At 39.2% G+C, this 16,232-nt stretch overlaps 1 protein-coding gene across 1 annotated transcript in view; it reads left to right on the forward strand.

Moving 5' to 3' along the window:
- Nucleotides 1-242: 242 nt before the first annotated feature.
- Nucleotides 243-16,232, forward strand: part of LOC103261657 (phenylalanine--tRNA ligase, mitochondrial-like) — a 161,426-nt gene continuing 145,436 nt past the window's right edge. Inside the window, exons 1-2 of the mRNA XM_021712975.1 lie at nt 243-314; nt 1,658-1,817. Coding sequence (XP_021568650.1) covers nt 243-314; nt 1,658-1,817 — 232 coding nt within the window. The remainder of the gene's footprint in view (nt 315-1,657; nt 1,818-16,232) is intronic.

The following is a 16,232-nucleotide window of genomic DNA, read 5'->3' on the forward strand; positions in this document are numbered from 1 at the left end:
AGACCTTGGCAGTTGTTATTGTTTTTAACTCTCTTAAGAATAATTTGAGGCCTAGAATAGTAGAAACTTTTCCTGAAAACATTTTTATTTGATTTTATGGGACATTCAGAGGAACTATCAGTCTGTGATTGCCTTAGTTCATTTTCATAGTCTGAGGCTCTCTCTATTGCCCAGGAAATGTGACACCTGATTGCAAGTCTGTGTAAGGACTGGGTTACTTTTGTGTTCATCTTAATTTAGGAATGAGTCCTTCAGGGCTGTTTATCAAGCACCTCACTAGCAGCAAGTCTTGCACTTTTGTTTCACTTGTCAAGGTGAGTTGTCACAACCAATATTCAGGTTTTCAGTTGATCTGTTGGATAGGCAGATACTCTCAGTGCTTCTCTCTGGCTTCCTCTTGGGTTTTTTCCTGGCTTTGTGTTTCCTATAGAGTTTTGCTCAGTAATTTCTCTCTATTTTGTTACTTCTTCAGTGCTTTTAAGGATGTTTTAGCAACATTTGTTAGGAGGTTTGGTTCTAACTATCCAAACCAACATTGCTAGCATTTTTATTGTAGCATTTTTAATTTTGGATTTCCTCAGACTTCAGGTAAGAATTCATTTGCTCAGTTATCCAGCTTGAACCAATTGCCTAGCAAGTAAAGAACTGTTGCTAACAATGAGGATACTTTATTTCAGGGGTAAAGCAGTTTATGACTAATGCCTGTAATTAATAATGATGCTGTTGATGGTGATAATGAGGAAAACTTATTTAGCCATTGGAATGTGCCAGCACTCTATTTTTCAGGCATTATTTTAATTGTAGTAAAATCTAATAAGTTACTATTATTATTCTGGTTTTACAGATTATTCCTTGAGCCTTAGCTGCCATATCATTTGCCTAAGTTTATATGGATAGTAAGTGACAAAAATATATTTCAGTCCCTGTCCTGGCTTTGGAGATCTGGGACTAGCAAATTATAACATGCTTCCTGCTTTCATGGACTTTATAGGATTTAATTCCTAGACACTGTAGGATGGTCAGGTATTAATTTTAGAGTCTGAAAGCCTGATTTACTAGTGTTTCCACTGGAATTGAGGATAATGTTTCTTGTTGAGAAATGACTGTAAGTGCATGCAAATGAAAAACAGATCAGCAAAGTCAGAACACATTGTTTTTTAATTCTCTTAAGATCTTCCATACCATGTAGAACAGTGCTTTGTTCAGAATTTGTACAAAGTAAATGTTAATTTCATTATGCTTATTGACTCTAAGACATAATGGGTCTTATTTCCATATTATAACTTAGAGTTGAACATATTTATTTGTTTATTTTTTTAGTTGGAGTTTCACTCCATCACCCAGGCTAGAGTGCAGTGGCATGCTCATGGTCATCCCAGCGTTGACCTGCTGGACTCAGGCTATCCTTCCACCTCAGCCTTCCAAGTAGCTGGAACTACATGCGTGTGCTACCATGCCCAGCTAATTTTTTGATTTATTGTAGAGATGAGTACTCGCCAAGTTGCCCAGGCTGTTCTCAAACCCATGGACTCAGGCAATCCCCTCACCTTGGCCTCTCAAAGTTCGAACATATTTTTTAAGCAGGATTTTTAAGTTATTCGATATAGTCGGGCCAGGATAGTATTTATTTATTTATATTATTTCTCTTGGTTTATAGTTATTTGCTGATGTAAAGGATGGAGAAAGCCTACAGCTCTTTGAACAAAGTTCTCGCTCTCCCCATAAACAAGAAACACACACCATGGAGGCCATGAAGCTCATAGAGTTTGATCTTAAGCAAACACTTACCCGACTTATGACACATCTTTTTGGAGATGGTAAGTACTTAAACACAGTATTCCTTATCCAAAATGTTTGGGACAAGAAATGTTTCTGGTTTCGTATTTTTTTTGTAGTATTTTGGAACGTTTGCATATATATAATGAAATATCTTAGAAATGGAATCCAAGTCTAAATGCACATTTCATTTGTTTCATAGATACCTTATACACATAATCTGAAGGTAATTTTATATAATAGTTTAAATAATTTTTTTCATGTGGCACAGATTTTACTGTGTTTTGATTATGACCCATCGCAAGAGGTCAGGTGTGGAATTTTGGTGCCTAAAAAGTTTCAGATTTTGGAGCATTTTAGATTTCAAATTTTTGGATTAGGAATTCTCAACCTGTACCTTTGTCTTTAGAGGCTTAGATGTTTAATAGTTTCCATCTTCCAAATAATTGAGGCTGGTTGTATCTAGATTTTTTTGGTCTGAGTTGTGACTTATTGATTTCAGTACTTAGTGGGGTAGAACTTATGGATTGCCTGGTTCGTTCTATTTGAGGAGGAGGAGGGTATGAAAATAGTTAGAGAAAGAAAAATGATCACAACTTTATTATTGATAAGAATGATAATGGATAATGATAATAGATTAGGATCAATGTCATCAGTGGAGGGAGACATTGTGTATGACTAATTAGTTTTATATGATTATATTACCATTGGATCAGACTTGATGAAAGGAGCAAGGTCTTAGCCATGTGAATGAGTCCAGTGGAAAACCTTACATATTGACATCTACTGTCAACAGCAAAAATATCAACAGTGTATTCTCATAGGAGGAATAATTGCCAAAATCTAGACTCTTATTTAGGAATAATTGCCCTCAATTATGTTTCCAAAAAAATTTGTCAGTAATGCCATTTTCCCCCTTCAACTACTTCTAACTTATCTGAGATAAAATTTTGCTTGCTTTCAACAAGGTATGAAGAGAAAGAAGATTTTCCTAATTGTGACCTACACTTAAGAAATGCCAGGAAAACAGAAGCCTATTGTGGTTATTAGTCTCCTTTAATTTTCTTATTCTTGTGAGCTTTTTAATTTTTTAAAATTTTTATTTTAAAGTTGTGGGTTACAATTCAGGGTTAGATATACAAATGTCATTATGCAGGGCTTTTTATTTTTTAAAAACAGCTTTATTGAGGTGTAATTGACATAAAATAAGCTATACATATCTTAATTGTGCAATTTGGTAAGTTGACATACAATGAGCTGAACATATTTACAAAATCTTATAAATATGACATATGTGTAGACACATGAAAACACCACCAGAATCAGGATAATGAGCATACCCATTACTCCCAGAAGTTTCTGCTAATTGATGATCTCTCCATCCTGTTTTTCCCCATGTCTCTCCTCATGTAACTTGTGGTCTGCCTTCTATCACTATTAATTAGCTTTCATTTTTTAGATTTATATAAATAAAATCACGTTGTGTATACTTTTTGGGGGGGGATCTGGCTTGTTTTTCTTTGCATAATTAATTTGAGATTCATTCACATCGTAGCGTATATCAATAGTTCATTCCTTTTTATTGCTAAGCATTTCATTCTGCAGTTTGTTTATGCATTCACTCATTGATAGATAACTGGGTAGTTTTCCATTTTTTGCTCCTATAAGTAAAGCTTCTAAGACCATCCATGCATGAGTCTTTCTGTGGTCATAAGCTTTCATTTCTCTTTTGCGGAAGTGGTTGTACCATTTCAGATTTCTACCAATAGTGTATGAAAATTTCAGTTGCTCTACATCTTCAGCAGCATTTGTTATGATTAGTCATGTTAATTGTAACCATTCTAATAGGAATGTTGTAGTATATCAAATAAGCATTCAGCATTTATAAAGAATTCCTCCAAAAATAAATAAATAAATAAATAAAAGCAGCCTGAGAAAGAAATGGATAAACATTAGGGTGACAAATGATTTATCTAGAATGACTAATAAACATATGAAAAAATATATACCTTTATTAGAGAAAAACAAATGAAAACCACCAGGAGCCTTCTCAGATGGGTAATAATTTTTTAAAAATCTAACATTTGTATGTGTTGGCAAAGATGTAGGGAAACATAGAGTTCTGGCTTCATGTTGAAGTCACCATTCCTGTAGCTGGGAATGTTATAGTACTCACTAGTCTTGTTTCACCTCTATTTTTTTCTCTCCTCCAGATTTTCTCTATGTATGTGTGAATTCAAATATGTATTTCAAGAAATTCTTGTAATTTATTAAGTCTCTGCTTCTCTGTTTTAGCAAAGTTTGTTAGAATATTTTGACAGCCATATTGTTAAATACAGAGTTCATGTAATATTTAAGAAACTGCTAAATATTCCTGTATATTCTTTATTTACATATGAGGGCAGACCCAAGGAAACCCTGAATTATCTTTCTGGAGGGTGGACCCCTTGTAGTACAGACATCCCCTGCTAGGTAAGTGTTCTAGGAACCCATCAACATCTGTGTACCAGCTAGCATTATTATGAGAGGTTCTGTTCAGCCTCAGTGAATTTTTTTGGAGATTCTTTCAGCACATTTTCCCAGTTCATGATAGGTGATTTATAAGTGCATCTGCCTACATCATGCTGAGTGTTCAGCAGTTGTTTTTTTTTAACCAAAAATGCTATGACCCCCATGTCCCACCTTCTCTATTCACCCAATCTTGCCCAATGACTTTTTTTGTTTCCTGGATGAAAAAAACTCCTCAAAGGGATATATTCTGCTAACGCAGAAGAGGTGAAACAAAAAACAGCAGAAGCACTAAAAGCCATCAAAATTGACAAGTTCAAAAACTGGAGTAGTGGAAAAAGCAACTCAATAGGTGCATTGCATCAAACAGAGTACTTTGAAGGTGACTGAAGTTTAAAAATGCAAGAATAAATATGCAATTTTTTTAAAATTTAGAAAACAGGGTTTATTGAGACGACAGAAAAGCTCCCACAGTGAGAGGGGACCCGAGAGGGTTGCCCCAAATACACAATTTTTAATAAATAAATTCCAAGGTTTTTTGGGTCCCTCCTTAGATATTTTCAAAAAGAGCACATCAACTTCAGGATAGTGTCTTTTTCTGGGAGGTAGGAGATATTATTAAGGAGGGTGGTAAACCATGCTTCAAATGTGTTCATAATGTTTTATTTTTAAGAAAGTAAAGTTAAATATGACAATGTTATGATTTGATAAAACTGAATAATGGGTGACTGGGTGGTTGCTATTTTCTATTTGTCTCTACATTTGCTATATTTCATATTAAAATGGTATAATATGATTGGGCTTGGTGGCTCAGCTTGTAATCCCAGTACTTTGGGAGGCGGAGGTAAGTGAATTGCCTGAGCCCTCAGGTTCGAGACCAGCCCGGGCAACTTGGCAAGATCTCGTCTCTATAATAAATCAAAAATTAGTTGGGCGTGGTAGTGTGCGCCTGTAGTCCAGCTATTTGGAAGACTGAGGCAGAAGGATCGCTGGAGTCCCACAGGTCGCTGCTGGTGTGGCTGTGAGCGTGCCACTGCACTCCAGCCTGGGCGACGGAATGAGACTCCAACTAAAAAAAAAAGGTATAATAGTGAAGCAGGTTTCAAATAGATATTGCTGATGTGAAAATTCCTTTATAGTTGATGTCTCTTTACTTTCATGATAAAAGAATAACATTGTGATATTTTTAACAATAATATAATCTATTTAGCACAAATGCAGGGAGTTGGATTGTGTTGTTCAGGCTATTTTATAGGCAGGGTAGGAGAGAAGGGATTCTAGTGTTTGAAGGAGATAATATGCTGTCTCTAGTAGCTTACAGAAAGAGTCAGGCTCACCTGAATTTTTCTGTTGTCAAACTATGGAGATAATTTTTCTAGGGTCTTTCTACACATTTCTATTGTCAAATGATTTGCTGTTTGTGAGGTTTAGACACTGGATTTTCACCTGGGTGCTGGCATCACAATACTGAGTAAGCTAGATAGAATCCCTGTCTTCAAGGAGACATGGATTCTTAAATCCTCTTCTAGAGAAATGTAAGCTGTTCTGCAAGCACACAGAAGAGGCACCTCCTCCAAGACTAAGCGTGTGCTTCAGGAAGCTTCCTGGTGGAGAACATGCAAGCCTACACCTAGAAGATACCTAGGAATTTGCTAGGTGAAGGGGCTGAGGGACTAAGTAGGGGGAAGAACAAAAGAAAGAGTGAAAATGACAAAGTAAGCAACACAAGTATGAGAACAAGAACAATGCAGCTCAGCATTACAGAAAGTAGAAAAGAGGTGAAAGGAAGAAAAATAATTGACAGCAACATCTTATGGCCTTGGAGAAATGGTAGTGTAGAATCAGAAAAATTAAAATCAAGTTCTCTTTCATCTACTACTCTGATGTCTTGAGCAAGTCATTTAGTGTTTCAGGCCTCCTTTTTCTAACTTTTAAAAGTTAACACTTCATGAAAGAATAAAACAGTTAACATATGAAAAAACGTGTAAATATGAAAAAATAGAAGGAGGAAGGAAGGGAAGAAAAATTAGGACAAGGCAATAAAAACAGGGAAGCGATGAGGAAAGAAAGAGTAATATAATCAAAGGACACTAGTAATGGTTGATTGTTTTTATTTTGTCTAATGAAATGAGTCATAGCTTTTTATGGCACAGCAGTCTTATTGGTGTTGATAGTGGCTTTCACATCCTCATTGCGCACCAGCAGCTATTTTAAAAGTTAAACAATGTGCTAGACCCTGTATGGATTATAAAACTTTCCCAGGTACTTGAGGATATACATTTCTCTGAATATGGTCCTAGATTTTCCTTTGTGTTAATATTTTTAACATTTGTATTTGTAGTTTTCAAAGCCATGCAGTGAGGCAAGAGTTTCCAGGTAGCAATTTTCCTTATAAAAAACCATTTCTGCAATATTTGACCTTTCTGACTGTGATGCCTATCTTGACAGGATGGGAATGCTCTTGGGCAAGACTTAAGAATCTTGAATTTTGGCCGGGCTCGGTGGCTCAGCCTGTAATCCCAGAAATGTAATCCCAGAACTCCCGAGGCGAGTGGATTGCCTGAGCCCGAGGGTTTGAGACCCGCCTGGGCAACTTGGTGAGACCTCATCTCTACAATAAATCAAAAAATTAACTGGACATGGTAGCACGCACCTGTAGTTCCAGCTACTTGGAAGGCTGAGGCGGAAGGATCGCCGGAGCCCAGCAGGTCGAGTGAGTGAGACTCCAACTCAAAAAAAAAAAAAAAATCTTGAATTTCGAAACTGCAATGAAGTTGTAGCTTCTCTATTTTAGGCATACATTTGCTTTTTTGTTTTTAAAGTATCACTGGCCTAGAATTTCAGTTTTCAGATTTTATTACCAGCTAGGCATGGTGGCTTATGCCTTTAATCTCAGCACTTTGGGAGACCAAGGTGAGAGAATTGCTTGAGCCTAGGAGTTTGAGACCAATCTAGGCAACACAGCTAGACCTCATCTCTACAAAAACCCAAATATTTATCCAGGCATGGTGACAAACAATCGTATTCCCAGCTACTTGGGAGGATGAGGTAGAAGGATTGCCTGAGCCCAGGAAGTCAAGGCTGCCGTGAACATTGATTGTGCTACTGCACTCCAGCCTGGGCAACAGCCCTGACTCAAAAAAAAAATTGTTACAGAACAATTTTGCTGTTTTATAAGTCTTCAAATTTACTTTTTGTCTGTAAGACTGAGTTAGCAGAATCGTGGAATGGCCTTAAAGTGAAAACTCCTGCTTGGAGAATATATGTTCATATGCACTGAATTCTATTTGTGAAAAAAGTCATTGCTTTTTTTCTGTCCTTTAAGCTATGATCATTTTTAACCACATCCACACAGGAGCTAAACACCCTGAAAATGCTGAGGTGAATCACCCACACATCTCTGCCACGCCCTTGTGTGTCTGCTGCATGTGTTGCTGCTAGCTATTTTGAAGAGATGTGTGAGCTTGTACTTGGTTGTGTTTGTCGTGTGTGACATCCACTGTGCTGCTTCTCAGGGGAGATGCCCAGGGGTGTAGAAAGAGAGGACTCAAACCCAGGCCCATTTTATGAACTAGAAGGGTAAGAAGGGTCTGTATTACAGAAAACAGAAGTGCTGTGTGCTTCCTTAGTGTTCACACTGCATAGTAGCAACTCCCTCAAAATTCTCGGCTGTTTCTTCTGAAGTAAAGTGCTTTATTCCTATTTCAGGCATTTCAGAGGTGTCATGTGAATGTGGGGTTTTTGGTTGTTGCTGCTTTTTGCTTGTTTCTTTATCTAGATAGATAAATTCCTTTTTTTTTTTTGGAGTCAAAGTCTCAGTCTGTCACCCAGGCTGGAGTGCAGTGGCACGCTCATGGCCACCCCAGTGTCAACCTGCTGGACCCAAGTGTTCCTTCCATCTCAGCCTTCCAAGTAGCCAGAACTACAGGCACACGCTACCTCGCCTGGCTTACTTTTTGATTTATTGTAGAGATAAGGTCTTGCCAAGTTGCCCAGGCTGGTCTCAAACCCCTGGGCTCAGGCGATCCTCTCGCCTCGGCCTCCCAAAGTGCTGGGATTACAGGCTTAAGCCACCATGCTCAGCCTAGCTAGCTAACTTCTAAAAAGTGTCTTGCTAAACCTGTCTAGGTACCATCAACCTAGCTGTCATTTAGATTAGTAATAGCAATAGTAATAATGATAATGGCAACAATGGAGATAATAGTTAACATTGTCAGGCCCTGTGCAAAGTGCTTTGATAAGGAGTTTTTTCTTTTTACCTGACTCTATGATATGGGTATTGTAACTTCTATTTTTCAGATGAGGGACCTCAGACACAGAGAAATTAAGTACCATGTGAAAATCACATGCACTGTGCATGGTGGCTCATGCCTATAATCCCAGCACTTTGGGAGGCCAAGATGAGAGGACTGCCTGAGTCCGCAGGTTTGAGACTAGCCTGGGCAACTTGACGAGACCTCATCTCTACAATAAATCAAAAAATTAGCTGGGTGTGGTGGTGCGTGCCTGTAGTTCCAGCTACTTGGAAGGCTGAGGCGGAAGGATTGCCTGAGCCCAGCAGGTCAAGGCTGCAATGGCCGTAAGCATGCCACTGCACTCCAGGCAGCCTGGGCGACAGAGTAAGACTCCGACTCAAAAAAAAGAGGAAAATCTCTTGGTTGGTAAGTATTTGAGGCAGTTTGAGCACATAGTCTGATTTCCAAGGCCATATTAGAGGTTAGCTCTTTTGAAAGAATAGAAAAAAAAGTTATTTAAATAATATTATTGGGACCAAGGCCTATGAATACCAAGCTGTTTAAAAAAGAAATCTGGCCTTTCCCTAGGTGCTGCCTTCTGTCTCTTTCCTTCACTTTCTTCCTCATTCTCTGACTCTTGGTAGCTACTTGTGGTAAAGCTTCTTTTTGCTACTTACATCCAATTACATTTTGGGTACTAAATCAAAGATCACTTAAAAACTTCAAATTCACTCTTTCTTTAATGAGTTGATCAATGGGAACTGCCTCTGCAGACCTCAGGAATATTCTATGACTCTTTTTGTATTTGTTTTTATGGTTGAGGTTTTTCACCTGTTATTATTATTTGTTTCCTTTGTTCTTGAAGAGCAAAATTAAAAACCAGAACACACTATTTCCTTGTGGCAATATGTTATTACGGCTGCTTTAGTTTCAGGTTTCCCCTCCTCCAAATATGGTTTATTATTTTCTGCTAACATTTCAATTGTACCAACATCCTAAGGCTATTATAAAAGAGGTTACCATTTTAGAATTAGACAGAAATAAAATAACCCTTTAGACTGTTTTTATGCTTCTGGATTTTGTTCTCATTTTTAATGTTTCTCAATTGTTTTCTATATATTTTGTACCATGTTTGGTAGATCATTTCAGAGTAACTAAGTAACTTTCAGAGTAACTAAGGTGAAGACTTAGAATTTCTAACATTCTAATTTCTCTTTCTATCCTTTAGGGTTTACAGCTTTTCTTTGGTACCATCTCTTTGCTAAACATTGGAGTTTCCCTTTATAAATCAATGGCCTCATAGCAACATTTAGATTAATTAGTCTGGAGGTGAGATAGGTTGGGATCTTCTGTTGTTGACTAGGTATGTCACCATGAAGGAGTCATTGAAATATGCCTTCCAGCTTGCTCTTCAAGAATCCAGGCTGATGGGATTGCAGATAGCCTCCAGCTGTCAGTTTTTTGGGGACTGGCGCAATTGCAGGGAGCCTTTTTGCCCATGAACATGCACTTCCTGGGGCCACCCACATCCAAAGACTGAATGTGGTAGGAATATAAAGGCCCTCCAAAGGACAATTCTGATGTGCTGTCTACTCCAGACCTCTGGCAAGATTAAGGCTTTGTTGGACCTGATGGCAGTTGGTTGACTTAGGTCTCTGTCCCATCTTGCTGCCACTGTCTTCCTTCCATAGTTTGTTTCCCTTCAGTAACCTACTTGATAACCCAACCTGCATAGGGATCTATATGATCCCATCCAAACAAAATATTCTATGGCCTGGTCAGAATGATGTCCTGGTTGAGAGTGAGATCTCTTGGTTATGGAAATGAGGACCCACATCTCCTGCATGGTTTCATACTTTTCTATCCATGAAAACCTATTAATGGACTTCCAGCAAGATGGCGACAGGGCAGCCTGGTCTATGAGACCCTCCACAAAGGAGAACGCAGAGGGTCTCTGGCTGTCTCCCTGGGGGCTGCGGATCCCAACGTCGGCAGTCTGCTCTTCACATGGAGCTCGGCCGTCGCCACCACTGGGGCACGGTGGCAGTCTGGACAGCCACTGCAGCTGCAGATGCAGCAGCCACAGGCGCTACTGCGGCTTCTGTGGTGGCCATAGCGCATCGCGAAACCAGTGATTGAGGCGATCCACGACTTCAGACCTTAAAGCCCCTGTAGGCAAGATCTGCTGGGATCGCTGCCACCTCTGCTGCCACCGTGACATCCTGCTGGCTGTGGGTACCCTCCCATGTGCGCTGAGGCAGGCTCCCATCTCCGGCCTCTGCCCGACTCCTGTCTGGCTCCACCCTTTCTGGTGCTGCGAGATATCACCACCTGCTGGCAATTCAAGGTAACAACACCGAAACGGGACAAACAAGCTTGAAAAACAGACACAGGCCTGATTTAAGTTGTGAACTGAGGGTGATCTGAACTGTCCTTCACAGCAGGCCAGGGGCAACTGACCCTAACTGCGAACTAATTTACCAGCTTGAAAAGACAGCTAGAAATCAGAGCTGAAAGGACATTGGACTTAAACGAAAAGTCTCAGAGTGTACTCGATTGGTTCTGTTAGTTTAATAACTTAATTCTATTCCTACTGTTTTGTTGCTTTTTTTTTCTTTTCCTCTTCCTTTTCTTCTCTTTTCTCCTCTCTGTAAACCATATCGTTCTATGGAGGAATAGCACATCAATAAGGTGGTTGGTTAGCTTGTATGTTAGCATCATTGTATGTTTTAGTTTTTTTTGTATGGGAGTTGGTTAGTCTGTAGCCGTGGTCTATTGTTTTCATCTGTTTCAGTTTAGGTCTCTCTCTCCATTTGTTGGTACACTCGTCTGTTTCCCCCCTTACTGCTCTCTCTCTCCATCCCCCTCTTCCCCCCACTGTATGCTCCATTCTCTTCCCTCTGCTAACCTAATTTTCTTTCAGGGAGTAAACCTGGAGCCCCACTGCAAGGACAGATTCCAGGCAGTGGGAAGTGGGTTTCAGATTATCCATACACCTGTCTGCAGATATCAGGACCTGCAGATAGATTTTGAATCACAGATCCCCACTTAAGTAAATCTCAAAACTGCAAAAAGGACCACCCCCAACCTACAGTGCAACTCCAGAATTGAGCAAAGTAAGAGGGTATACATAAAGAAGAATAGGAGATTGAACAAACAGAAGTAAAAGAAACCCCTCTACCCCTGAATAACAGAATTAAAGAAGACGGTGACGTAGAGGGAAGGAAAAAGTAGGGTGGGAAAAAAATGCACAAATGAAGAAAAACCAGAAGAAGAATATAGGTCTCACATAGACCCCTGGGAAGTCAGACACTGAGAAGACAGACTCCAGAACACAAACAATGAAGAGCCCCCAGAATGACTGGTCACATGCAACAACCCCAGACATCAAGACATTAATAGAATTAAAAAAATTGAGGAGAGACAAGAGGAAAATAGGAAGGAGTTGACAGAAATAACAGCAGTAAAGAATACTGTGATGGAAATAAATAACAGACTAATAAGCATGGAAAGCAGAATTAGCCAAGCAGAAGAAAGAATCTCAGAGCTCGAAGACCAAAACACAGAACTAACCCAAACTTTCAAAAACATAGAAAAGAAGCTCAAAAAGACAGAACAAAACCTTCAAGAGATGAATGATCACTTCAGGAGACCAAACCTAAGAGTAATTGGCCTTCCTGAGGCAGAGAGAGAAACAGAGGCCACACTAGAACAAACGTTTCATGAAATCATTCAAGAAAACTTCACTCATCTCATCAGTGATGAAAAAATTCAAACACAAGAGATTCAGAGAACCCCTGCAAGACAGTAAATGAGAAGATGAACTGCCAGACACATAATGATTCATCTAAACAAAGTAGGTATAAAAGAAAAAATCCTAAAGGCAGCAAGAGAAAAGGACCAGACTACCTACCAGGGAAGACCAATTAGAATAGCAGCAGATTTATCTGCAGAAAACCTCCAGGCTAGGAGAGCTTGGAGCCCTATCTTCAAAGTTCTAAAAGATAAACAATTTCAACCGAGAATAACCTGTCCAAAAAAGCTAAGCTTCATCAGTGAGGGAGAATTGAAATCTTTCCCAGATATCCAATCCCTAAGAACCTATGTTGCCACCAGACCACTTCTACAAGAAACACTTAAGAAAGTATTAGCTGGGCTCGGTGGCTCAGCCTGTAATCCCACGCTTTGGGAGGCTGAAGTGAGTGGATTGCCTGAGCCCGTGTGTTCGAGACCTGCCTGGGCAACTTGGGGAGACCTCATCTCTACAATAAATCAAAAAAATTAGCCAGGCTTGGTAGCGCGTACCTGTAGTTCCAGCTGCTTGGAAGGCTGAGGCAAAAGCATCGCCAGAGCCCAGCAGGTCGAGGCTGCAGTGGCCGGGAGCGGCTACTGCAATCCAGTCTGGGCGACTGAGTGAGAATCCAACTCAAAAAAAAAGAAAAGAAAAAAAGAAACTATTGAACACAGAATAAAAGGAAAAAAGACCAACAATGTTCTTCACAAGAGTACAGGTAAAACATTAAAAACACACTTGATCCAACTCTAAAACCAAAAGAAAGACAACACACAAACAGGAAGAACAACAACTCTGTAAGAACATTATGATAGGGATCAACTCTCACATTTCAATAATTAGTTTGAATGTGAACGGACTAAGTGCACCACTGAAAAGACATAGAATGGCAAAACGGATAAAATGTCACCAGGCAACAATCTATTGTCTTCAAGAGACTCACCTCACTAGAAAGGACACTCACAGACTCAAAGTAAGAGTATGGGAAACAAATTTTCAGACGAATTGAACACAAAAGAAAGGAAGAGGTGCCATCTTAATCTCACACAAAATACCCTTTAAGCTATCAAAAATTAAAAATGATACAGAAGGCCACTATATAATGATTAATGGTTCAATCCATCAACAAGAAATATACATCCTAAACATATGTGCACTGAACATAGGAGCACCAACTTCCATAAAGCAGCTCCTAGGTAAACAAAAAAAAGATATCGACTCCAATACCATCATAGCTGGGGACTTTAATACCCCACTCACAACCCTAGACAGATCATCAGGACAAAAAATCAGCAACGAGACCCGAAACCTCAATGTGACTCTTGATCAAATGGACCTAATTGATACCTACAGAATCCTCCATCCAAAGACCACAGAATACACATTCTACTCATCACCACATGGAACACACTCTAAGATCGACCACATACTTGGACATAAATCAAGCACAAGCAAATTTAAAAGGATCGAAATTTTACCATGCACCTTCTCGGACCACAGTGGAATAAAAATAAACATTAACACCAACAAGTCCCTCCAAAACCCACAAAGACATGGACACTAAACAGCATGATGCTAACCAACTCCTGGGTCAATGACGAAATCAAAACAGAGATTAAAAGTTACCTGGAAATAAATGAAAATGAAGAAACTTCATACCAAAATCTCTGGGACGCCATGAAAGCTATAGTAAGAGGGGAATTTATATCCCTACAAGCACATATTAAGAAAATGGAACGATCCCAAATTAGCAGACTAACAAGCCACCTAAGGAAGCTGGAAAAGCAAGACCACAAAACCCCCAATTTCAGCAGATAAAACCAGATCTCCTAAATAAAAGACCAAATCCAGGACATAGAAGACAAAAAGATAATTACAATAAATAAAAAAACTAGCCGGGCGTGGTAGCATGTGGCTGTAGTTCCAGTTACTTGGAAGGCTGAAGCGAAAGGATCATCAGACCCCAGCAGTTCGAGGCTGCGGTGGCCTGGAGCAGCCACTGCAGTCCAGTCTGGGCGAGAGTAAGACTCCAACTCAAAAAACAAATCAATGAAACAAAAAGCTGGTTTTTTGAAGGATAAACAAGATCAATGGTCCGCTAGCTAGACTGACCAAGAAAAAGAGTGAAAAAGCCCAAATAAACACAATCAGAAACACAAAAGATGAAGTTACATCTGATCCTGATGAAATACAAGATCATTAGAGACTTCTATGTACACTTGTACAGAAACAAAGTTGAAAACCTTAAGGAAATGGAGAACTTTTTGTTATCACACAACCTGCCTAGGTTGAAACAAGAAGAAATTGAGACCCTAGATAGACCAATAACAATCAAGGAAATTGACTATGTAATCAGAAAACTACCTACAAAAGAAGCCCTGGACCACATGGCTTTCCAGCAGAATTGTACAAGACATTTAAAGAGGAGCTGATACCAATCCACTGAAGGTATTCTAGGCGATTGAGAAAGATGGAACTCTCCCCAAATCAATTTACAAAGCTAACATCACATTGATACCCAAGCCAGGTAAAGACCCAACAAAGAAAGAGAACTACAGGCCAATATCTTTGATGAGCATAGATGCTAAGATTCTCAACAAGATCCTAGCAAACCGGATTCAACAACACATCTCAAAAAACATCCATCATGACCAAGTCGGCTTCATCCCTGGGATGCAAGTCTAGTTCAACATTCATAAAACCATAAATGTAATTAAATACATCAACAGATGTCAAAACAAAAACTACATGATTATATCATTAGATGCAGAAAAAGCTTTTGATAAAATCCAGCACCCCTTCTTGATAAAAACCCTCGAACATCTAGGCATACGGGGAACATACCTCAAAATAGTAAAAACCATCTACAAAAAACCCATAGCCAGCATACTCCTAAGCAGACAAGAATTGGAACCATTTCCCCTGAAAACTCGAACAAGATAAGGATGCCCACACCCTTCCTGTTCAATATAGTATTGGAAGACCTAGCTAGAGCAATCAGAGAAGAGAAGGCAATCAGGGGCATCCAAACAGGAAAAGAGGAAGTCAAGTTATCTCTCTTTGCAGATGAAATGATTGTGTACCATGAATATCCAAGAGAATCTGTCAAAAACCTCCTTACACTGAGTTAGAACTTTGGCAAAGTCTCAAGACATAAAATAAATGTGCAAAAGAAAAGCACATTTCTAGACACTAATAATAAACAAACAAAACCCAAATAAAAAGCGCAATTCCATTCAAAATAGCCACACACAAAAATGAAATGCCTCAGCATCTTCCTAACTAGAGACGTGAAAGAACATTACAATGAAAACTACAAAACACTGCTCAAAGAATCGAAGATGACACAAACAAGTGGAAAATATCCCATGCTCATGGATTGGAAGAATCACCATTGTGAAGATGTCCATCCTACCTAAGGCAATCTAAAGATTTAATGCAATACCCATCAAATTACCAGCAACATTCTTCTCAGACCTAGAAAAAACAACACAGAAATTCATATGGAAACACAAATGACCAAGAATAGCCAGAACAATCCTCAGCGAAAAAACAAAATAAAACAAAGCAGGTGGTATCGCATTACCAGACTTCAAACTTTACTATAAAGCTACAATAATCAAAACTGTTTGGTATTGGTACAGGAACAGGCATATAGACCAATGGAATAGAATTGTGATTCCAGAAGCAAAACCTCAATTTCTCAACCAACGCATCTTCGACAAAGCCTCTACCACCTACCGCTGGGGAGAGGAGAACCTATTCAGTAAATGGTGCTGGGAAAACTGGCTGACCACATGCAGAAGATTGAAACAGGACCCCTATCTATCCCCATACACAAAATTAACTCTAAATGGATCAGAGACCTAAATGTAAAACCTCAACCATAAGACCTTAGAAATGAAGGACATACCATCATG

The sequence above is a fragment of the Carlito syrichta genome, unplaced genomic scaffold, assembly GCF_000164805.1.
Source record: "Carlito syrichta isolate Samal-C Ts95f unplaced genomic scaffold, Tarsius_syrichta-2.0.1 Scaffold303976, whole genome shotgun sequence".
Lineage (NCBI taxonomy): Eukaryota > Metazoa > Chordata > Mammalia > Primates > Tarsiidae > Carlito > Carlito syrichta.